This window comes from Haliaeetus leucocephalus, unplaced genomic scaffold, assembly GCF_000737465.1.
Source record: "Haliaeetus leucocephalus isolate CR32 unplaced genomic scaffold, Haliaeetus_leucocephalus-4.0 Scaffold173, whole genome shotgun sequence".
NCBI classification, from domain to species: Eukaryota; Metazoa; Chordata; class Aves; order Accipitriformes; family Accipitridae; genus Haliaeetus; species Haliaeetus leucocephalus.
The window spans coordinates 11,372,492-11,396,785 of NW_010972609.1; the positions used below are offsets into that span (position 1 = coordinate 11,372,492).

Sequence of the window (24,294 nt, forward strand, 5' to 3'; positions counted from 1 at the left end):
ATCCCGCCTGGGCTGTGGGGCAGCCGGCGGCACGAGCGGGGCGAGCGGCTCCCGGCCTCACAGCCTGCTGCGTCTCCCGAGCTGAGGAGTTTAAGGAGCAGAGCGATGGGCAGGCGTCATCGTGAGTGGCAAGGGCTCGTTGTCGGCCTTCTCGCGGGAGGGCTCGCAACGTTTCCTGAAGGGACGCGCTGCTTTATCCCTCCGCTCTCCCCAGACGTGCAACAGGGTGTACGTGTTTACGGGTAGAGGGGCAGTTTGCTTTGGCTGTTCGTGGTAAACCGTGCTAGATTTTACGCAGAGCGGTTTTCCCACCTTTCTCTCCTCCTCCTCCTCTTGCTTTCGATGGGGAAAGTTTAACAGGGTGTGATGTTTTCGAACTTGGAAACAGGCATTAAAGAGCAATTAGCTGGCCAGCCTCCCTGGATAAAACAGAGAAAGCTTGCCAAAGATGATCTTGTCTTTAAACATTTGTACAAATCTCTTGTCAAATATAGAAGTAATTGCCTTTTCCCCCCCTTTTTTTTTTCCTCTTTCCTCTTTCCTCAACCACTTGCAGTCCTGCATCTGGTTTAATATAATGGGTGTTTGCATGAATGGCTTAGTTAGCCAGGGTGGTAATAAAACACTTTAAATTTATTGTGACATTTGGATTTAATTAAAAAGTACACACTTAGAAAAGTAAAACATAATGTGTAGAGGGAGTCAGGAAGATTTTCTCCTTTTCTTCCAAAAAGCTAATTAGAGTTGTATTTTAAATTGTTTATGTGCTGCTAATCATTGTAATAAATCATTTATACTGAGAAAGACACACTCTAATGTGCTTGTGTAACTGTTTATGCTCTCAAGTTTCTATCATGAACAAATTGATCTGGAAGTGAATTTATTAACCACTAGGGAAGAAATCATTAGTGCTTTCTCTAAATATTCCCCAGGTACACTTTTATTATAGTAGTTTACTGTTTTAAGTAAAAGTAACATTACAGGGCCTTGGTTGTAATTATGATGCAAATTGACTTTCCATCATTTAAAAAGAGGGAAAACTGCCTTTTTGCTGGTAATATATATCAATGTCGTATATGCCAGAGAGTGTCACAGCTTCCAAAGGTTTTTTGCTGCAAACAAAATGTAAACTCGTGTTTTCAGGGGAACTAGTTGTGGGGACTTTATGGAAATTTTAAAATAATCCAGTGGAAAGTTTAATCTCTTTAATCTACCTGGCCTTTGTTAAAGGATCTTAGGTCAAGGTAAGCATAGCCCATTACGTTAAATCTTTTGCGTCTGGCAGCACACTTAACACTTACAAAGCAACTTGGTGCTTTCAGAGTGCTAGAGACCACTTGAAATCTCTTGGAGATAACTAGCGTTGCTGTTCTCCGTCACCGGTGAAGACACCAATGCAGAGATTTTCATGCGGGAGATCAGTAGCAGAACTGCAATTATAATCTGAGATTTTCTGGTTTGTGGCGCAGTTCTTAATCCAAACTGGGGAGCTGCTGGCATCCCAGCTCTTCCTGAGGGTTTTTTAAGGTGGGCTCATCCTGCGAGTCTGGAGGTGGTTGCGGAGCCGAGTGCGAGGGCGTAGGGAGCCGTGGTCCATGGGGATTTGCAGCCCACTGGCTAGCGCTGAGGAACAGCTTTCATATTTGGAGGTGTTGCTGAATTCGTTTTCAACACCCGTACTGCCCCCATGGTAGTAAATTGCATTTCCCACCCTGCCCAAGAAACCAAATCTGACCATCGAAAGCTCCAGTTAACACTAGTAGGTTTTGTGGGTGCTTTTTAAATGTAGCTGCTATTATTTGAGTACTGAATTATTTACTTACAGGTCTAGCATCAGGCCACCAGGCGGGAATATCCACAACATGTAGGTTTATATAGTTGAATAGATGGCTAGGCATTTTTATTTGAAGTCTTCAAAACTGTGAACTACAGTGTAACTTGATGGGGAGGTTTAATTTTCTATGGGGTAGTCTTAATTTAAAAACAAACCAACCAACCCCCACAACTAACCAGATTTCCAATGTCTGGTAAAGCAAACAGTCTGCAGCTCTTACCAGCAGAGAAAGGAGAGTCAGTATGAGTAAAACTGTTCTTTTTAAATCATATATTATTTGGAGGAGGTGACTGAAAAAGGAGAGCTGGGAGGATGCACATGGAGCCCATGAGAGGCAGCTGCAGAACGCAGTGGCACCAGGAGAGGAACGGAGCCAGGGTTAAGCTGGAACCAGAAGCAAGGACTGCTTCCACCTTCACACGGGAGCTTTCCAAAATCTCTGGCTGTGGAAGCTGCAAACCACTGTGCTGAACTGCCCCTGGGATTTCGGCTTGTTTCTCCTGCAAAACCTTACTCAGGTCGTGTGTGTGCTCCCACCCTTCGCATTTAAACATTCGGTCGGTCTGCCTGTGAGCTGTCTCCGTGCTCGGTGGAGGTGTATTGACTGCTTAACAATTCACGTCAGCGTTTCCACAGCTGAGAGTGTTTGAAGGATTTGATGGCTGATGTGTGCGTGCAGGTATGTGAGAAAGACCTCCTGTTGCCTCGAGGAGTTAGGCACTGGGCTTTGGGCCTTATGTATCCGCACTTTTATTTTTACTATTTTTTTAAATGTAGTGCTTAGCTGCTCATGGTTGAGTTAATGTTATTTTTTTCTCCTTAGCCTTAGGGAGGTTCAAAAGTGACAAACGCTTGTGTATCAGTCCTGGCCACATGCATGCCGTGCCACCAGCAACCTGTAGGCACGTGTGTGTATGTGTGAAGAATTTATTGGTACTTCAGTTACACAAATGTCACCGAAGTGGCTTTCTATTTCTAGATTTTCCCCTAAACAAACAGTTTTCTCTCACAAGATCAAGATATTTATTTTCTGTCTCCTTTTAGACAATATTTCTGACATGTTGGTTTAAAATCCAGTAACATTACACACATTTTGCTTGCAAAGTGTGAATTTTTTTGAGACTTCTAGCTATTCATTTTTCCAGAAACCTACTATACAGTGTTCTGCCACATTAGGTTTCCCTAATAATCCATGGGAGGATGTGATCAAGATCTATTACTGCCTCTCGATGTGGACGTCACCAAATTCTGTGAAGGAGCTGTAGTGGCAATTCGCTTTGCTGTTTGCAGGTGTTTAAATCTGTATTTGGAAAGCCTTGCTGTACTAACTGGGCTTCAGAACTGTAAGGAATCAAAGGATGTCTCGTGTCTTCTAGGAAATGTGGATTTTTTTTTTTTTTTTTTTTTGTCATCTTTAGATCCTTTTATGGCCATTTTCAGAGCGAAATAAGAGGCCTTCAGTCATTTCGTATTCTGCTGAATCTGACACTTAGAAATGTAAACGTGTCTATCAGAATGCCATTAATTGAGAATAATAAATGTCCCTTTATATGCAAAGTCTTTATATAGAGGTGACTCCTGCTGCGATTCCTAAAGGCATTTTTCCTTCAAAGCACAAATATATCAGCACTTAAAGCAGCATTTGATATCCTCTTGCTGTTCCTGCAGCCTGAGCCTCTGCATTGCCGTGGCTTATTTTTCTTCTCTCGACACTTTACAAGGTGTGCTATATTCAAACGTGGACCTTCTCTGCAGAAGTGTCCATGAATTAATGGAACTCAGAAATAGGCAGTGGCAGTTTTACAGAAAGTCCCAGAATTCAGAACTGGCTTGTCCTTTGGCAAACAGAGGGCGAGGGAAAGGGACCAATGCAGCCACATAATAAATGTAATTAGTGGAACAAAGTTGGTGCCCATTTACCCCAGTGGAGCTGATGAGGACAAGTTGTTCTCTGCCACCACTTGCTGTGTAAGAACAGCTTTTGTGTGCAGTCTGCTCATGCAGCTTGGAGCTTGTGTAAAAGTGTTAAAGCATCTTGAAGGATACAAACTGTATCTGCAAGCTACTTAAATACATAGCCTTGGAGAACAAGGTCTGTAGGTTTTTAAGTAAAGCTCTGTTGTAATTTCAGACTCTCTTAATAACCTTGATGCATACCAGCCTGGTAAGATTCAATACCTCCTCTTTAAGCTTCTTTTTTTTCTCCTTCCTTGTTAAAAATTCCATGCACCTGGGCAAGAAATTACCAGCTTGACCCTTCTAATTGTAAGACTTCTAAGATGTTGGCATCCCAAAACAGGGGGACAGTGGCTCTTGTGTGACGTGGCAGGAGCTTTTCCTGGGTGTGCGAGAGTGGTTCTAGATTGCAGAAATGCTGGGGAAATTAGCGCTTCACAGTTTAGGATGAAAATGAGGTAAACCCTGTTCATGACGAGCAAAAGTGAGTAATGATTTTAATATATTAAGGTGTAAGAGGTGGGGGCACAGGATCGCTCTGATTTTATCATGTGGAATGGGAAGAAGTGGTCCCTTGGTTTAACTCTTCACTGCCCTCAGAGGAGGGTAATGTGCAGGTATCCATGCTGATTCAGACCTTAACAGGGTGATATATAGTGTTGCAAGGTATTGGTTCAAGTAAAGCCACCAAATGGAGCTGTGATGAAGACATCCATGAATTGCACACCGAAGACTGATCATTCTCTGGTGATTATAATGCAGAATATCTGTCTTAAATGCTAACTAACTTCCAAAATATTGCTCTGTGTGCTGATAGTGTGATGCTAACTGTGGGATGCAGCTTTACCATTTTTTATGCTCTGTAACAAAAAATACGAGCTCAGGGGTATATTAGTATGATAATACATTAACATAAAGTACACCTTTTTCTGGCAAAAATAGGCATTCCTCCCACCACAACTGAAAAGCAGAGAGGATACTGTCTGTGGAGGTTTGCATATTGTACTGCAAGTGTATTTTGACACTAGAAACTGAAGAAATGGGAAACTAGATATGTCTGGGGAGTAACTACTAATCTAAGTGTCAGGTTTGATACTGGCAGACTCTGTGGAACCAGTAGCTCAAATCTCCGGAGGGCTGGCAGAGCCCTTGACCTTCGCAGCAGCAGATGAACTGTTGTTATTGCTGAGGGTTGACCTCGGCGAGAGGGACGGTCAAATCTTAAACATGGAAGTGGTGCCTGTTTTGCATAGATCAGGATGTCTCAGAGCACTAATACACAGGAAGAGTTTCCCCTGATTTTCTTGGCCATTTAAACAGTGCTGTCTGCATGCTGCCTGTTGGCTTCACTTCTCGCTGGAGATGGCCATGTTTCATCCCTCCGGTTGTCTGTGGTTGCAATATGGGGGTCTCTAGGCAAAAGATGTGCAGTGTCAGCACTGGATGCGTATTTTAAAAAATAAAATTTTCTGATTGTTCAGGCTGTAGGAATAGTTTGTGGTGGAGCTCATTAAAAAAAAAAGTAAATATTCTGGAGGTACCCCACTTGCATCGTTGGTGATATCATATAAAAGTGACAAGTTTTTGCTTCCCAGAAGTCAGTGTGTCAGTTGTGAAATCAACCGTAGGCCTTTGAACACAAGGTAAGTGTCCATCACTTAAAGTTGGCCAGCTGTCCTACTGACAGACTAGAGAGAGCCTAGCAAGTCCAATGTCAGCCCAGCACCATCTTAGTGGTGGCACATACAGGGAGAAGCTGAGGGAATCGGGTTTTCCAGCCTGGAGAGGAGAAGGCAACGGGGAGATATCACCGCTATGGGGTTCAGAGACAACTGAGCCAAACTATTCTCCAAGGGGAGCAGAAGCCCTCACCCGGGAGAGGAATTCGTGCCAGGCACTTCCACGGGAAAATAACCCGTGCCCCAGGCAGCTGTCGGCAGGGGCAGGCAGCGGGATGGTGGGACGGGCGGTGGGTGATACAGTGATGGTCCCAGTATGACACTGGGAGGAGGAACGGGCTGTCAGCTTCCCAGGCTGTGTTGGCTTTCAGCGCAGATCTGCCACTCCTCTTGTGCTGCCTGATGGACCTGTTTGGGACTGCGGCCAGGTTTCAGCTGCGGTAGGTTTGGGAATGAGGTGAAAATAAGGCTGAACCTGCATAAAAAGTGAGAAATCTCTGGAGAAGTCTTCAGCTGTTTAATTCTCCGAAAGCAGTGGCAATTGCACACCCGGCAGTTGCTGTGAAATTGCTGCTACGGATAACCAAAAATGGGATAGATTTTTTTTACTTGAACTTTGGGGTATCTGAAATGCAGATATCTATTCTTTTTCACCCGATTCCTCTTTGTAAGCAGTTCAGTTAAGGATTCAAATGGATCTTGGGTTTTGCAAATGCTCATTCACATACTTCCATTAGGTATTAGAACCGGAGCAGATGTTGTTTTTCCTTATCAGATTTTTGGTTTGCTGTGAATTGGGAATAAGTACACTAGTGGTATATAAAGATGAAGTAAAATAAATTAAGATTTCTGTATGCACATTATCACTTCAAATACTGTTAGCACTCAAAAAAAAAAAAAAAAAAAAAAACCCCCTACCACTTGAAGTAACAAATTACTCATCTTACGCTTTGCTGTGGCAGATCATGGCTTGCTTTAAAGTAACATTCTTTTTTCCTGTGCTTAGATAATTTAGACACTCCTCTGAAAAGAGGTACCACATGGAATGCAGTAGAGTTGAGGTACATTGGAGAAAAGGATTACATTTTGCATGTGGAAGCAATCAATGTAGGCTATAGATAAACGACATGGGTTTAGAGCGATCATTGCTGCTACAGCTTGATTATTTTTCTCAGGGACAGGCGCTGACTCTCTCCTTCCTTTGAAGAACTACTGTACTCTTGTCTGCACCATATTTTATACAGCATTTGTGCTGACTTCTGTTCTTCCACTTCCTATCCGCCTCCCTTTCTCACCCAAGAGCAGGATGCTGCAATCATGTAACTTCTAAGTCTTCAGCAGTGGCAACAGGCCGCTACAACAGGTTATGACAGGGGCACCCTATGGCCTATGAAAATACCCATATCGTGCACTTCATGCATATAAAAGCGTCTGTTCCAGAGCTTTAAAAATGAGGGTTGCAGAGAGGCTGATGTGGTCTTGGGAGCAATCAGAGCTAGGAATAACGTAGGGTTGTTCAGGAGCTCTTTAGGTTAATAAGCAAATGTTTGTAGCTGTTTCCTCGCTGAAAGGTGTGCTGAGAGCGAGCTGGGGTTGTTCCCTTGACCTGTGCAGCAGAAAAGAGGAGGGCATGGCAGGGCTGGAGCCGTGTGATGGGAAACCAAGGCTTGCTTCTTGTGTTCCAGCTAGATGTCCAACCATATTTCTCGAGTACTGCATTCGCTTTATGAAAAGGCAAGGCAGGGAAAGAAGGAGTCTAATACGATTTGGAAGTAATAAAGTGGACTTTGCAGCAGTCCTGCCCTTAATGACTTTTATTCTCACAAACCCGGTTTACAGATATTTATAGTCTGTGAACTTTTTCTTGAAATACCAAAATATTTGTAGCTATTTTCTTTTTTTTCTTTTGAGGGGGAATGAATTACCTGGTGTCATTTGACACTGGTGGATATGTTTCTTTGATAAAGAGCAAATTTTCTTTAGATTCAGTTTCTTGAACTCGTAGGAGAATGTATAGCATTGAAATGCTAGGAATTCATCTAAATAGCCAGTGTGAGGTGAAAACACTCCCTTCACTCTAATTGGCATGGCCCAGTGAAAGCCAGCTTGTGGGCTGCCTCCCTCGCCAACTGCCCAGCCTCGTGGCAGATTGACATAATTCCCCCGTCCCTGGGGAACCATAATAGAGCACTCCCTGAAGTGCTCAAAATCCTGAAGGGAAATTGGGTTCTCTTTTTTTTTTTTTTTTTTTTTTTGTTTTAAATGGGGTTTCTGGAGTGCTTATGTTCATCCAAAGGACTGGGGGCTATTAAATAGAGGGGGTTTTAAAGGTTTTTCTAATTGCCACACTTCCTCCTTCTCCCCCCCTTTTAAGTGGCTTTGGACAGTTGCAGAACTTTGATTTTAAATTTGTCTAATCTCTGGAGATATCTAGGTAGCGAAAACTATTGTAACTGAAAATGGGTCTGATTTTTTTCTCCTTTCTTTCGTTTTAATAGATATGTTTAGTCTACTTTAAAAGCTTTCTGGAGAACCTTTTATAAATGGCTAATTTAAGCTTGTCAGGTTTTAATTATAATCTCTCTATACACAAGTTAAGATGCTTAATGCTAGTGAAAAGTTCTGAATACAAAGCAAACCTGTGTCAAGTTGCAGAGTACTCTTACCCATCTTAATTGCTTCTGGTCTGAACTTTAACCTTAACTCTCCCATCTGTCTTACACATTCCCTTCTCTCATCACAACCACTTTCTTTCTGTAGAGTGCTGAGGATCTGTCTTAATTCTGCAGGATTTTTAGTCCGGCAAAAACCTGCCATCAGGCTGTGGATGTTCAGCTCCTTCTTTATCCCCCTGCAGCATGATGCAAGTTCCCGGAGCGCAGCCCTGCTGCCCCGTGTAGCCCAGAGTATGTCCTTACCCCTCCTAGAATGGGACTGCTATAGAAGCTATAGGAGAAGTGCCTTGGGTCCCGAATGTCGTGACAACTTCTGGTCTCAGTTAAAATATCCTCCCAACAGCATCAGTAGGGCTTTTTGTTTGCAGTTTTTTTATGGGTGTTTTCTTAGGTAGTTTATTTCTTTTTAGAACTGTTGTCTGCCTAATTTTCTAGCCATGACCCAGCCTTTGTGGGAAAGGCTAGTTGCATCTTTTTCTTAGATAAGAACGAGTTTCATTCAAGCTTAGAAAATTAGCCTTGAAAATAGTCAGTCAGTGCAGATTCCTTCTGGAGAGTGCATTTAAAAGTTTGAATCCAAAATTGATTTGGAAGTACTCTAATCTAAAATAACCCTGATGTTAGCATTGTTGTGCGCAACTCCTGCTAGCCCTGGTGTTCCAGTTCAGCGCACTGGCACACAGTTCCCTGATGCTGTGAAATTGAGACTCATCTGGAGATACAGACTTTTCTAAAAAGGATTGCAGGGCACTTAAGACTCCTTATTTCATTAGTTCAGTGAAGGAGTTCTTCTCAGCTGTCGGGAATCTCATGATGAGGTGGACGAAAACTGAGCAAATCAAGCGGTAGAGACTCCCATGGAAATGGAGCGGAGGAAGAGCTGCTCAGTAAGTTTTTTGGCCCAGAAGTGTAGCGGGTTTGGAGCTGAAAGTTAGTGGTTTAGAATTTCTTTTTAGTCTGAGGTTTGAGGCAAGGCATTAGTAGATACATATCCGGGCCAGACTTCAGGAGGTACATTTCAGGAGGCTTTTGGTTCTACACACTGGGCTAGGTCATATGCTATTTTTTTTTCATCGTTTTTAACCAAGTGTAACCATCGGCATCTTCACATCTGTTGGTGAGAATTAAATGGAGCATAAATAACTGAATTGAAGAGCAGACTTCCACTTTAAGGGGGTCGGTTGCTGCATGAAGCAGTGGAAATGATCTAGAGGAGCAGGATGCATTGAGGAAAAGAGTGAAGTGTGAGTACCATCCAAAGTGCAGGCAGCAGGTCATAAATTCTTGTAGTGGTGGTGGTCTGAAATTCAAGGAATAGGATTAGAGAGCTACTGCAGGTTAATGAAAACGGTTCCCTTAGGATCAGCTTGAATTCAACTCAGTGGTCAACCGTAAGAAGAGGAATGTCTTGTGCAATTCCAACTTCTCATCCATATTCTGAAGACTGCGATGCTCCTGAATGCTTAATAGAGTAGAATATGCTCTGTTACGGTATGTTTCATATGACTTCTAAGATGCTTTAATGCAAACTAAATGTCATGCTGACTTGCCCCAAACCCTTAGTGCTCACTTTATTCTGGAATATATGGTGAACTGCAGCAGAGTTTTCAAAGCCTTTCTGGGGCATTTCACAAAAAAAGAAACACAAGAAAAAAAAAAAAAAGTCTTGCAATTTTACTTGGGTCTTTCCTGTTGTCCAGGGTAATAGTGCTTAAATCCTGTCTCTATACGTCACCTCAAAGGAACTCATTATAGAATGAGTATACAACAGCTCATGCCAAGAAACCACTTTTAATTCTTATCAGCATAATTTCTTGTAAAGAAGGGTAGCATTAATGGCCAGCTGTGGCTTGTGAGCCCTGACTTAATCAGTTGTGAGTAACAAAAATTAGTTTGAGGCATATAGTTACTAGCCAACTGCAGCTATAACAAATGTTTAATGAACAGTGTTGCACTGGGGTCTGTATACCTTTCCCTGTGAATGAAAGGGGAAATGGCCAAGAGCAGGACTTTCTCTGTCCTAATTGTGGTAGCAGAATGGGGTAGAGTAAAATCTGTGGAAGCAAACTGTGGCTAAGTAAGGCTTAAGCTAGACCGCAGTAAACAGAAGAACAGAAGCAATGAAAGTATTTCGTCTCTGCTTTCTGTGTCTTTTCTATCTTCATGGCATTAAGAGAACAACAACTTTAGTTGGTATTATTTGCAAGATACAGCAAGTTCTTTCTGACAAACTTCACCCTGCCCTTTTTCTAGTCGTGAAATATTAAGCTGCCGGATCAGCTGAGTGAGAAGGGTGCTGTGCTCTCTGGGGTCAGCGGTGGGATGGGAAGGATGGTTCCAATTGTTGGTAGGCTATTCTTTGTATAGACATCGAGGGTCTTTGTTAAACTGCATGCAAGACCAGGATATCCAGGGACCTCCTGTAGTCTAAGCATCTGCATTACAGAAGTCATGGGCTTTTGTCTGGTCATTCTCAGACAGGAGCTGTAATTGAGCAAAATGCACTCCTGTCCTTTTTCTGGCTCCTGCTAGAAAGGGCAAGGCAGTGCTGGTTTACCATCCCACTCAAACTCTCCTCTGCCTCCCAACCACCTCTGGGTGGGCAAAGGAGTTTGGAAGGGAGCAAGGCAAACCTTTTAGGAGCTGGGAGTAGGACTTTCAAAGTAATTTCAGGCCCCTGAAGTCTGGCTAGGCATTGCTGTATTGACTGCAGGTGTAGTCCAGATAAAACCAGTAAAGTTGCACTAGATGTGAACCGGTTTTGGCACCTTTTCTGAGACATGTTCATGAACAGCTGAAGCTTACCAAAGCACCTCCACAAATTCATGGCTTTCCTATGTTGCGAGCGTTGCAGGAGGTTGTATAGTGACATTCAAAACTTCGGAGCTTGCAAAAGGTTAGGGTATTGTTTATATCCACAATGATACAAATTTGGCTTCCAAAATCAGTAATTATTTATTGGTTACTTGTGCAGTGATCACCAATGCAAAACTGAGATTGAGAGTCTCCACACCCGGAGACTTAACACGGAAACTTGGGACTGTGACCACCGTGGCCCCTCTCTTATACAACAGGAAAAACATACCACTTTGAAATATTGAGGCGGGGGGGGGGGGGGGGGGGCTCTCTTAACCTTGGTTTTTCTTCGCTACTTTCATGAGACAAAATTCCAGTCTGCTTTATTTTTTAAGTCAGCAAACTGATTATATATTGTAAAAGATCAGTGTTTTCATGGGTGAGTAGTAATTACTGAGTAATGGCTTAAAACATTTCCTGAAGGAACATAAAGCTGTTTTTAAAAGTCAAGAGTACATTAAAAGGATTACCATGTAGATTTGATTTTTAGATAACACTAAAATGGATCCCAAATGGACTTACGAAAAGGGATGCTATCTCTTTAATGGAAAGTGCATGGTCTGACAGCTCAGCATGCAAATGGTCCTACAAAGGACTGTCTGTTGTGTTTTTTCCTTTCAACAAGAAGAGAAGGAAATAGCTCTCCTTGCCCTTCTCCTTTCAACTTTTAATAGCAGATGGGTTGGTCTGGTTTTGCTAGGGAAGGGAGAAAAGGCTAGGTTTGGGGAATAACTGCATCCTTCTGAATCACCAGAGAAGTGTATTTCACAACTTCTAGAATGTCAGCAGCAATTGGATCTCTTAGACGGATTGCATTAAGTAGACAGACTCCCTCTGCATTCTCTAGAGGTGAATCTTTACTCGTCTCTTGGAAATGAAGAAAATACGCAAATAAATTATAGTCCTTGTATATTTATTGTACTAATCTTGTGCAGGGCATGAGCATCAATGCTTGGCTTTGCAGTAAGTTTGGACAGGGGCAGGAGGGGCTGTTAGTTTCATACTACAATAACTTGCAATCACTATATAGCGTTTGCTGTTTCAGAGTTGCCAGCACAACTTTCTGGTGATTGATGGTGTAAAATATGCTTTCGGCCTGAGTAGGATTTCTTCGAGAAACATTTAAAAGAGTATATTCATATTTCATTAAATACAGAGCACCAGGATTCCAAATTCTTTTGTGGTATTGCACAAATTATTATAGGCTCCAAAAGTCTTGAGAAATTTCTATAAGCCTGTGAAAGCTTTAGATTGGATAGTCATCATTGCCTGCATTAAGGCCTGTGACAGACTGCTTCATCAGTGTACACAGAGCAGAACATCAAATGGCCATTTGGCAGTGGGCACTGAAATTCTATTAAGGTTGCCGAAAGCTTAGGTTGACATTGTATATATCTGCAAAGAGACAGAAGAAAAGATGATGATGATGATCGTGCAATGATATAGTTCTATTCTCCTTAAAATATTCACATATATAGCGTACCAAATCTGTCAGGGTGATGTTAATGTTTCACTGCTAAACCTGAGCTCTGCTACATCGCACATCTTTGCTTATGTCTTGAAACCTCAGTAATAATATGTTAAACAGTGCATTTTAACTGGAAGATGAGAACTGTGTAGTATTTCACGCGTGCCTGGAAATAATTGACTTGAGTTTTTACTTCTCAAACAGTCTTTGGGATTTTTGACTTGATATAGGGTTTTTCTATTTGATTTTCTTTGCTTTTTGAAAAGGGGAGGAACAAAAACCTCCCTGTATTTAACATTGGTACATAGGTTATTCTTCAATGAGCTGGAGAGCAAAGGATGAGTTCTTACCTTTGTGGCCATTTGACTCGGAAACTCTTTTTCCATTGGGTTGCTTTGACACCCACCCCCCTGAATAGAAAACTTAAGCTTAGTGTCTTTTCAGTGGTAACCTGCAAATTGATGGAATATTGAGGAATACAAGATAAATTTCAGGCTAGTCATCCCTAATAATAATTTTCTCATCTGTGATCTTATACTGCTGGAAAGCTGGTTTGAGGGTAGTGTCTCCATTGCCAGACTTTTCTTCTACTACAGACACTGAAGGAGGGAACTTGCCACCTAAAATCAGGACCTTTGCCAGACTGTAGGATGCTAAATTGTGACTAATTTAGAAAACTTGATCAGAATGTTCTCAGACTAGGTTGAAGGTGGAAGAAATTTGCATGTCTTTTTACTGTTCCCAGGGCTTCAAACAGTAAAAATGGATTTTACTGAAACACTACATGTGCTAAGAATAAGCTTTGGACATACGCCAATTATGAAAAATTAAAGCTCAAACAAGCATATTTTACGAGCACAGGGAAAAGGTTGCTTACCGGAATGATTTATAGAAACTGTTTTGCCGCAACAATTCTTATGGTTTGCGTTTGGTCCTGCCACCATGTGTTCCTTTATAGCTACAGGTTGTCCTCTGGTAAGAGCAACTCCATAACAGAGTCTTAAAGCAGGTACTGGAAGCCTCAAAACTTTTGGGGAAAATGAAAATCTAGATTCTAACCCTAAACCTTGGTCCTGCTTCAGAACACTACCTTGGTACAGATTCAAATGATGCGAATGATTATTTTGGGTATCTTGGTCTATCTGAGCAAATGGCTTGAAAACAGGGTCTCTGCATGGGAGATTGGAGGGGTGGCTAAGCCACTCATGAAGCTTTGGGTCACTTTTAGGCAGCTGAAACTGCCAGGGGACACTAGACTCTAAAATACGGTTCTCTAAAGCTTGTTCTGAACTGTAGGGCCAAAAAAATTGCGGCATTACTGAGAGGAGGACTATAGCATTGTTAAAATAGAAGTAGTGACCAAAATGTTGTTTCTCCTATTAACTGCCCTCTCCAACTACTTTTTTGCCATGCTTGGGAAATTTGTTCAGTAATGATTCAGAGAAAGAATACCACAAATGAATTGCTAAAGCCACTATAAAAATCATCTGCTGTATATTGCAGCATGAAACTGGAAATGAAAAAAGACGGTGGTTACTCATTGAATAATTTTGATGAATGGTCTAAGGCTTGTTCATAAGCATTTAGTTGCAAGTACTCGGTGTTCCAAATGTAACATTTTACTTGGATATACAGATGACATGATGAGTTTCACCTTGCTGGCCATAATTCTTCAAATGAAATTCTTGGTGAAGATGCCCGAGACGGCGTACTCGCAGTTCAGTGGAAGTGCATGGTTTAACTTGTTTCGCAGGGTATAATATTCATAGAAGGTGAGTAATACAATACTGGGAACACAAAGTGAGTTTCTTTTTAAGGGAATGAAATTCACTGCATCTTTTTGGCAATGAGTGTCTGCATTTACTTAAATGGGTGATGCAGGGCTGTAATGCTTTTAAATGATATCAGATCCTCTGATAAAAGACATAAGACTGCAGCTTATTTATTGTGATGAGACAGGAGTTAATAAGATTACTCCTACTCTTCAGTTACTTTTTCATCTTTTGCAGCCAAATGCTAGGGTTTTTGTTAGCAGGCAAAAGGAGGTCAGCTCATTTAAGGAGTGTTGATGCTAGAAATAAACATTTTTTCCCTCAAGTGGAACTCGGAAACCTAGGCTCAATTGCCCAACTGCCAAAACTCTGGTCTTTAAACCAGAATTGCTTTTAGCACTGGAATGCTGCATCCCTATAATAACCACTTACATAAATCACACAAAAAATTAAAATATATATATATAAGAAAGAAGTGTAACATAAACCTGCCATAATTGTGGTCTTTGGCAGAATGGTTGTTCAGAAATGTGGTAACTGTGTCTGAAAGGCACTGCTCAAGCAAGAATTTGTGGTGGAGAATAAAAACATAATTCCAGTAGTATGTTGCACAAGGTGCTGTACAACTGCATAGGAAGCACTGCGCTGGAGTGGTTGTCACAAACCTTCCTGAGTAGATGCATTTTTTGTGTGTGTGTGTGTGTAGTTACCTGCTTTGTTGTTGAGCAAGCTTTTATGGAAAAAGTAGCTAATCTGAGGAAAAGTTTTGGTTTGTTTTTTTTTAAAAACAACAACAAAAACCCCACCAAAAAACTTGCAGAGGGAAAGGGTTAAAGCCATCTGCCTGAAAGCATTGTGTAAAACATACACACAGTGTTGGGGAAATAAGCCAATTACGTGTGCTTCACAGGAGGTGGGGGACTGACCTTTGTGTATAATTAGTTCTTTTATTTAAAGCAAAGATTTTGAATAGAATAACTAATTAGCTGTCATAAATGGCAAATTGAAGATTTTGGCCAGATTCCTTGGGGAGTGTGGGAGGACGTCCCTCCTCCCACCCCGTACTGTACGCTCTGGCTCTCCTCATTAGGGCTGTTTTTAGTTCTCTGCAGCGGTAATGAGGAGTGCAGTGGCGGCACTTCTCGGAGCCCCTCTAACAAGGCATGAAATGCAGGTGGAGGAGAACCGCCTTCAGCTCCCGACGCTTTCCCTCGGCACATGTGGGTGTCGCGGAGGGCTCGGCTGGGAGCGGGGGAGGCTGAGAGGGGCTGCGCGAAGTTGGAGGGGGGTCTGAAAAGTCCCAGTGGTATCACCTGCGTTTTGTGCTCTGGACTTGACTGTATAAAATACAGGCAAGCTGCAAAGCCTCGAGGCATATATCATTAGCTAGCAGTCCCGCATTACTCTTTCAGACCAATTAACCTTTAGAGTTGCATTAAAGAAATTAGGTGGTGAACTTCTATGCTTTCAGAGGGGACCAGTAGGTCTCTTGCAGACCAGAGCACTGCAGAGCCGTACGCCGTAGGACCATTGCAGATAACTGTTACTTAAAAGGTCTACCATTTATAAAAAGTTCCCAGGCTCTCTTGGAAACGAGGCTTTATGAACAGTGCCCTTAGAGGAACTGCAGCTGATTGCTGTGTGAATAGAAATATCAGTAAAATGGCTTAGAAAAATTTAGAGGTGTACTTAGTGGACACTTGTGTTATAAAGCCAGCTGAATAATTTTACAGAAAGACCCCGACTGAGAAGATACAGGCTGATTAAAGCTAGTTTGTCCGACTGTGAACAGAGGTAAAGTTTAGATTACTCACTACAATAACAGCCTCTTTTGACACAGCCATAAATTTCAGTATGTCCAGAGGTGGTGTCTATAATTTTTTAATGTGCATTGGAGCTCCGAGCACTCAGAACAGGCTTTGTTTTGTATTTACCAGCAGCAAGTCTATTAAGTTGTAAAGGGCAAAGAAGGGAGTGTAGGTAGCCAAAATTAGAAAGGCTTCATGTACTGTTTCTAAGAAAAGATAGCAATGGATGGCTAGCAACAGGAGAGGAGAGAGTAACTTGATGATACTTGCAGAATTTGGTAATCAATCAGCATTCGCTTTGTGATCAACTGTTTATACGGGTGAGTGTCCAGCTGTTAATTTTTCTATTCCTGTGACACTACTTCTCATTTTCTAATCCTCACCCACAGAGCACACATGGAATTTGTCGAAGGTGAGCCCTTTGTTTCTTGACAGCCCCGGTTAGACACCACATGCCCCTGGTCAAATTGAACTAGGTATCTTGGCATTTCTTGGTAAGTACTGGGGAAAAATCTACATAGAGAAATGAAGCAGCATCGCCGTCTTGCAGCGGGGAAATTTCCAAAAAAGAAAGCGCAGCTCCCCAGGTGCTTGGGGTTTGCTGGAAGGGAGGCAGGAGGAGGAAAGTGGGGTTTGGTGTTGGCTGTGTCCTCTCTCTCTGCAAGCCTGCGACCGTGAAAGGGGTTAAGCTTCTGAGATGCTGCTCTCTTGTTGCTTGGAAATGACATGGCAAGCATTCGAGGAACCCTTGCTGATCAAGTTTGGCAGTTTTTGAAATTTTGTTTCACGCCTTGCCTGCTGTGTCAACTCACCAGCTAATTGCAGCTGCAACTTTCTGTAGTGGCGTGCGTGCTCCGTGCAGACTGGTTGGTTGGGATGTCGGAGGGAAGCCTCACAGACCAAAATGTAATTTCAAAACACTGAACCTGACCAGCAGAGGCTGACCTTGCTCGTTATTATCTGAGTGGGAATAGCAGCTTTGAACATCATATGATCTCTGAAACGGTACCTTTTTTCATTAGAAAGCCCCCTGCTGAACACTGACCAAATACATAGCTTTTTTTCCTTGCTTAAGGTACTGTTTAAAAATATATATATCTGTTCCTTTGCTAGTTATTAGAAGAAAATCAAAGTGTTTCATTCCCCTTATTCGCAGAAACCTCTCATAAGACAATAGTGTGCTTGCAATAGCGGGGAACTGAGATGGCCGCGGTGAGCGAGGGCTGCCAGGGCCACAGATGGAACAAGAACCGCCACTACAGCCAGCCCACAGCTCTCCGGGCCTGCTTGCCACCGCAGGAGACCCTCCTAACCTGCCAAACTGCCCTTACTGAGCAAACCAGCCCCTCCTAATGGTCCAGCCAGGGTTTCATCCCTGTGCAGCTGCCCTTGCACTTGACCGTGCTGCTGTTGGAGTGGACCCCTCGCTCTGGGTGAGGGCAGCTGGAACTCTGAAAGGGCACGGGTTTCAAAAGCGCTCGAGGGCCTTGGGAGGTCCCATCTGGCTGAAGATCTTGTACTTCTGAATTGCAGAGATGATCTCAAACCCCACCCATGCAGCAGTTTTCTTGCGAGGGGCTTTAAGAGGCTCTGGTTATCTAGAATCTGCATTTTGAAATCTGCAGCAGCTCCAGATGCAGGATCCTCAAGTTACCTAGATGAACCTTGCAAAAGAATGGTATGATGACCCCCCTTGTAAGAAATCCTCTTCTGCCTCCAAGGGTACGCAGCTCACATTTAGAGAGCATGTTCGGAGGGTGGTGATGACTCACTGGTGTCTAAGGCTCCTATCTTAAAATATAATTTGCACATCTAGGTCTTAGTTTTCATAGGTGCGAACTATTTTCTTTCATCACCGGTACTGATCTTACACAGTTTGCAAATGAAAATTCGTGTATGCACCCTTCTCTGCCTCAGAGTAAGGCAGTCTCTTCTCACGATATAGTGTTTTCCTGGCATGGAGTCAGAGAGAGCATGGGATGAAGGCTTTAAGTTTTCTGAAAAAGAAATTACTTGAAAAGTGAAGCTTCTCTTTGCTCTGAAATGCACTCTGGGGAAAAAAAAAAAAGTGCTGTGTCCAGAACCACAGGGCCACTTCCCTCGTTCTTGTAAGAAACTCTCACCAGGAGCACAGGACTTCTGCCGTCTGCCCTCCAGCACCCGCAGTATACTGCGCTTCTGACACTTCCCTGTCTTTTCCCACTTTCCAAACGTGCGGGTGTTTCTCTGTGGCTGTGTATGCAGAATTTCTCTCGGGAGCGTTAAGGGTTGCATATGTGGCAGCCAAACACAGATTTAAGTTTTCACTTAATTATTGCATATTTGTCACTGGCGTCAAAAGGTTAGTTGTATCGACTTTGCAAGCGGGTTTCGAGTGTGCCGTGGCAAAGAGCAGGAGGGCTCTTTAAGCCTTAAAGAGTTTTTGAATGTTACTTGACCTGTCTCCGTGCTGCTGAGACCACTTTGATAACAAATGGATCAATACCTCGCTGTTTGTGTAGAGGTGTCTTAAGTGCTATTGTCATCTGCTTGCAGCTCTGACAAAGCAATTATTACTGTAGGAGTGGTGGGTTTTACGTGTGCTGACCATTAGCCACTGTCAGGTGACACTGGCTTTTAAGGAAAGCAGCAAATGTCACTTATTACAGTGGCACTGACTCGGTCCTCTCCAGCTAAGGGACTGTTAATAATTCCATTATCAAGCTGCTACTTTCTGGGACATCAGCGCTTCTCACAGAAATGGTGGCTTAACTTTATGTAAGAGTATATAACCAGTGACACCTGCTACTGTAGCCAGAGTGTCCCCTCTCATCTTCTCTGCATTGGTTAAGCCCACGGCATGCTCGTTACAGGGCCAGCATTGTCATTTTTAGTGATTGACACTAGTAAAAATAAAAATCAGTAAGAAAGTAAAATCAAGACTCTAGAGAAAATGGGATTCTGGCGTCTCAGTGAGTTCGTTTCTTCTTTCATCATCTCCTGTCCTCTTCCTCCCCCACAGCACAGTCCTTGTTTATTTTTCCACCTTGCCTGTGGATTTCATAAAATCCTCTCCTGTCTCCCTCTTAAACTGAGAAGGGCGACAGGTCTCACACCCATGTCAGTGCTCACCGTGGAGGCACCAGCTGCGCGGAGGAGAGGAAAAAGCTGGAGACAGCAATGTGAGGAAGGTGGCCACGGCAAGTCTCCACCAGCCTAGTGACTTGTATCACCACCTCACACCCAGCTAGCTCATGCTTGCTTTGCAGTCCCAGCAGGGATTTCCAGGGAGGAAAAAACCTCCTGGCTTTTTACTACCTTCTTCAGCGGTCCAAGAGGAAAAGGAAAGCTCTCCTTTGCTTAAGGAGGGTGGCTCCACTAGTGGTAGAGGGCCACTGGTTGGGTTATTCTCAGCAGTCCGCAAGGGCTTTTGAATAACATTTCTAGCTTTCACTGAGGCCTCTGTGACCAGCGGGGTTCGCAAAAGAGGAAGAGCAGTGGTATACCACATCTTTTTATACCCACTCCTCTCCTTTCCCCATCAAGCTTGATCCAGCCAAGATGTTGGACTGGGGGTACGTAGAGTGATGACCCTTCTGATCTTTGTAATTGCCTGTGGCAGGTAATTAACAACACAAGGGTACTGGTAATGAGGGGAAAAAAACAAATGTTGAAATTGCAGCCAGTTTATTCTGCTGCAAGATGTTAATTAAAAAAAGTCTGGTGCTTTGTATCAGCCCTACCCTTAGGAAAAAGGGCTGTGTTCCTGCAAGTGTCGCACTCCCACTTAACCCGCGACAGCAAATGAAGTTTAAATTCCTTTGACTATCAGCTCCTTGCAATGTGAACTCCTTGTAATGAAACCAGCGGCAGTATTTGCCCCCAGATATACCTATAGCTCACAGTGCTACCCCAAATGCAGGCAATCTATTCAAGCTGTTTGGATATCTTCTAAACGAAACGCTTTGTTTGCGTTGCAGGTGTGCCGATGTTATCCGTACAACCCAAAGGGAAGCAGAAGGGCTGTGCTGGCTGCAACCGCAAGATCAAGGACCGGTACCTGCTGAAGGCTCTGGATAAGTATTGGCATGAAGACTGTCTAAAGTGTGCCTGCTGTGACTGTCGTCTCGGAGAGGTTGGATCAACTCTTTACACAAAAGCGAATCTCATTCTTTGCCGCAGAGATTACCTGAGGTAAATAGAGGAACATAGTGTGGGCTCTTCCCAAAGCCTCTCAGTGCGCTGCCAGCTGTTTGTCTTTCTAAACCTCTACTATGAAAACATGTACTTGTGCATGGTCAGCCCTGCCCAGGAGAGGTTGGAGTTTCTTCCTCTGTCTAAGCATGGCTTTTTATTTGCACTTAACATATTTTGTAGTCAGGGAGATGGAATCCTATTTTTAGGTCAAGGCAGAAGGAGGAGGGCATGACTTAACTATTATTATGAACCAACAAGAACAAACAGTGCTGGCTGAGAAAATTAGGAAAAGGCCGTTAATTCTTCTCACCTATCTTTGATGTTATAGTCCTGCATATTGACTGAGTCCTGACCAAACCTTTACTTTTTCTTTTTTAGTGATAGCTTTTACATGGACTTGTAGTGCTTATATTGAGTAAGGTTCCTCCCAAGGGGCTCTCATCTCTTCCCTAAGCAAACAGCAAAACACTCCAAAATTACAGATCAACTTCAAAAAATTTTTCCTCATGAGGAAGTCTGCAGAGACCATCACTAACTCCGAGTTAGAACTACCCTGTCAGTGTGTGTCTGCAACACATAACACATGGGACTTTTTGCCTGGTGTGTATGGGGGTTTTGTACAAAATACTTTATATAAACACAAATGAATTTTAATAAGATAGCAGGCCTAATGCAAACATTCTTATGAGGGTCACACTGCAAAACACTTTGAGTTTTGCTTTGTTTTTCCTTTGGAAGAACATACTTGATCTCCTGCTAATGTGTGTGTGTTCTTTTTTTTTTTTCCTAAAGCACTAATAGCATTTCTTATGCAACCTCAACCAGCGAACACATCTGAAGCAAAACAAAAACAACACGCCGGTTTAAGACAGGGAGGTAAAATGCTGTCTAACCTTGTGGTGTCCAGAGGCTGGCTAGATTAGTCTCAATGATCAGATGCTTCATGTGTTTCAAAGTAAAACATATTCCAAAAAATCTTTAGTAAATATTTTCTTAGTAAACTTGAACAAACAAGTTTCTCCTTCTAAAGATGAGAGATTAAGCACTGAGCCAAATAGAAGACATAAGTCTATTAGCTGCCATACGGGAGCTGCCACCTTGCCTTTCAGGCAGGCAGTGTACAAGAGCATCCTGCCCACATGAGGATTTTTGCTCGTGTTTGAGCTGAAACTCTCCAGGGCACACATGAAATGTCCCAGCAGAAATTCTGCCACACAGGCAGCAGTTGCAGGTCCACACTGACTTAGGTGGGATGTGTCCCCAAAACGTAAGTGAGCGGGAGCTTGGGTAAGGGTGGAACACATCTGAAGGGCAAAAGACAGGATAAGCAGCCTGTGGAAAAGGTGTGGCGAGGAAAGAGTTAACTATCTTCAATGTCATGAAGCAATTTTTTTACCTTACTTAAATCTGAGTATTTACTAATGCCAAAAGTCACTTGCTCTGGAAGTATCCTTAACCCTGTCTGTGCTAAGCTGAAAAAGCTGAGCTCCAGAAGGTTCTTTAACACAGATTTTTAACCCCAAATTAGCATTTTGGTTCTTCACTGACCCTCCTTCAGTTCAGCTGTACTCTTTCTGTGTGTGGACATAATTCTGATGTGTCGATGAAGAATATAACAGCTCTTGATCTTCACTTGTTGAGGATTCCGTACTTTCTTTTCATCATAGTATCACAATTGGGTCATGTGAGGTACTAATCACAAGGACCCCCAAAACCTCTCAGGAGAGCTTCTTCCAGGAATAGTCTTCCTTCCAGAAAGCATAGGGTGCATTAGTTTCTGGAATGTTTCTTTATACTTTACGTTGTTTATACTTTATCTTTTCTTTATCTTGTTTGCACCCAGCTTGCAAAGCGACCCAGGTCTCTCCATCAGTCATCCTCCTCTCCATTATTTATCACTTCTCTAGACTTTGTCATTTGTGCACTTGATAAACAGTGTGTGGGGGGGTGGTGTTTGTTTTTTAAATCTGACCTGAAAAATAGATATTCAGCATTACAGAACCCTACTAGAAATACTCAGCTGGGCGGTGATTCCCATTTACATTTGCTTTTTGAGACTTATGAGCTACCCCATGTTTTGTCCATTTAATGAGCACCGTATTGATTTTGGTTTGTTCTAGTTTCATAACAAAAATAATGTGTGGCATCAAATCAGGCACGTTAAAGTGCCGAAGGAGAGCAGTATTGATGCTGTTAAACTTAGAAGATCCTTTTTATCATTGCAGTTGTAGAGCATTTCTTTCTTTCTTTCTTTCCTTGGTTTATCCTGAGAATGCTGCTTTGAGGTGGAAAAGCTTAACCTGTGATCTTCTCGCTGGTCCCCAGATCGCACAACTTTCTGGGGCACACCAGAAGCCTGTGCTAGAGGTGGGAAAGAAGCCGGGAGTTGCAGACCCCAGGAAATGGTCCACGTCCCATCTTTGAGAAGAGACGGCAATTCATGACATGAAACACGGAAGGCAAGAGTTGGGGCTAGTGTTTGACCATGTCGGACAGCTTCTGTCACAGCAGCAGTTAAGCGTGGTCTCTGAAACCAACTTGTTCTGTGCCTGAAAGGGGTCTCGTAGCCCCTGAGCCTCCATTTGTCGAGTTAGAATAATCCCCGGCCCACCAAGGGGGGAGTCTGCTGCTCTTGGTGCAGCATGGTTAAATTGTGGAGGGAAGGCTTAGGTGGCCTTTCCTTTAAATGTTTTTCCCCTATCTGAATTTAGTCCATTATAGCAGCTTTGACCACTAGAAATATTTCTTAATTGTTTTTTTGTTGGGAAGAACAATATAATTGTCATATCTCAGGAAATCTGACCAAGACTCAAGTAGGAAGGAATAATATTAATTCTGTAACACAGTTGTTAACTAGCGTTCAGCTGTTTAGCCAGCTTTGCAGCTATGATGTTTTGTGTTCTCCCTAATAAGTAAATTTAGGTTTATACTGGTTTTGGGGGGGTTCTGCCGAACTTCTGAGTTCTGTTCTCCTGATGCTAAGGAACCCTTTCAGGGTCCTAGAATAGGAATAAGTGCACTGCTATGCAGTCCCATATTTTATGGAAGTACAAAGCAATTGTTTTACTTTAAAACATCTTCTGTTGCCTTCTACACGTAATATTTCTTTCTCTCTCAATTTTAACTATTAGTTCTATTAATAGAAGGAACTAAAGTTGCCATCACCATCTTCTCTACTGTCTGTTCACTCCTGGTAATTTGAATTTTTCTTCGTGGAGAATTACCCATTCCCATCATTATATGATTCCTTCACTGTAATAGTTTTATAGCCTCTATCCACATCTTTTTTTTCCCCTCGTTAAACAACTCACGGTATTTGTTCTACTAGTCAAATTTTAGCAGAATTCATTCCTGAAAATAAGTTTTCATACTTCAGACTGTACATGCACCATAAAGGGAGTACTTCATCTGGAGGACAGTCGAAGGCATTTATTGTCGGCCACTTCCTCCACATGCCTTTGAAGAAGAACAGGGTGGACATTGCATTGATATTTAGTAGGTCGACCATCATGTGAAAAATTAAAAGGTAGTCTGATTCTGCGCCCATAAATGTAAATATATGCATCTTTTCTATCTGAAGTCCAAAAGGAATATTGCTGCGTAATGACCAGGAGAAAAAAACGTGGCGTTTCCTAACCTGTTTATAGACCAATGTTTCTTTGAATTTGCTTGTGAGCTGATTGTGTTGTTTAGGAATACATGCTTCGTTACCTGGTGAGATGTGCTTTCCCCTCCCCTCGCTCAGTCTCCACCTACGAGCCCGCAGCGTGCCCGCTCCTGCCCGTGGGGGCTGCAGAGACCCAGCCGCTACCACCCGGCACCAGGCTCCCGCTTGCCTCGTGGCCGCAACGTATAGGTGCTGACCTATAGAGAGAAAGGGCTCCTGGAATATTCGGGGCAGCTTAGAAATTCAGCTGAAGCGGTCGTTGATTTGCAGGTCTGGAACCCTGCTCATGCCACCCCTCCTGCGGGCAGGGGTCGCTGGGCCGCGGCCACCGCAGGGATGGGGGGCCGCGATGGGCTTCTGGGCTCCTGCCCCCGGCGTGGGGCAGAGCGCCGGGGCAGGAGCG

The 24,294-nt window shown here is 43.0% G+C and overlaps 1 protein-coding gene across 1 annotated transcript in view; it reads left to right on the top strand.

Moving 5' to 3' along the window:
• Window positions 1-24,294, top strand: part of LMO1 (LIM domain only 1 (rhombotin 1)) — a 57,116-nt gene that overhangs the window by 20,199 nt on the left and 12,623 nt on the right. Inside the window, exon 2 of the mRNA XM_010563814.1 lies at window positions 20,008-20,221. Coding sequence (XP_010562116.1) covers window positions 20,008-20,221 — 214 coding nt within the window. The remainder of the gene's footprint in view (window positions 1-20,007; window positions 20,222-24,294) is intronic.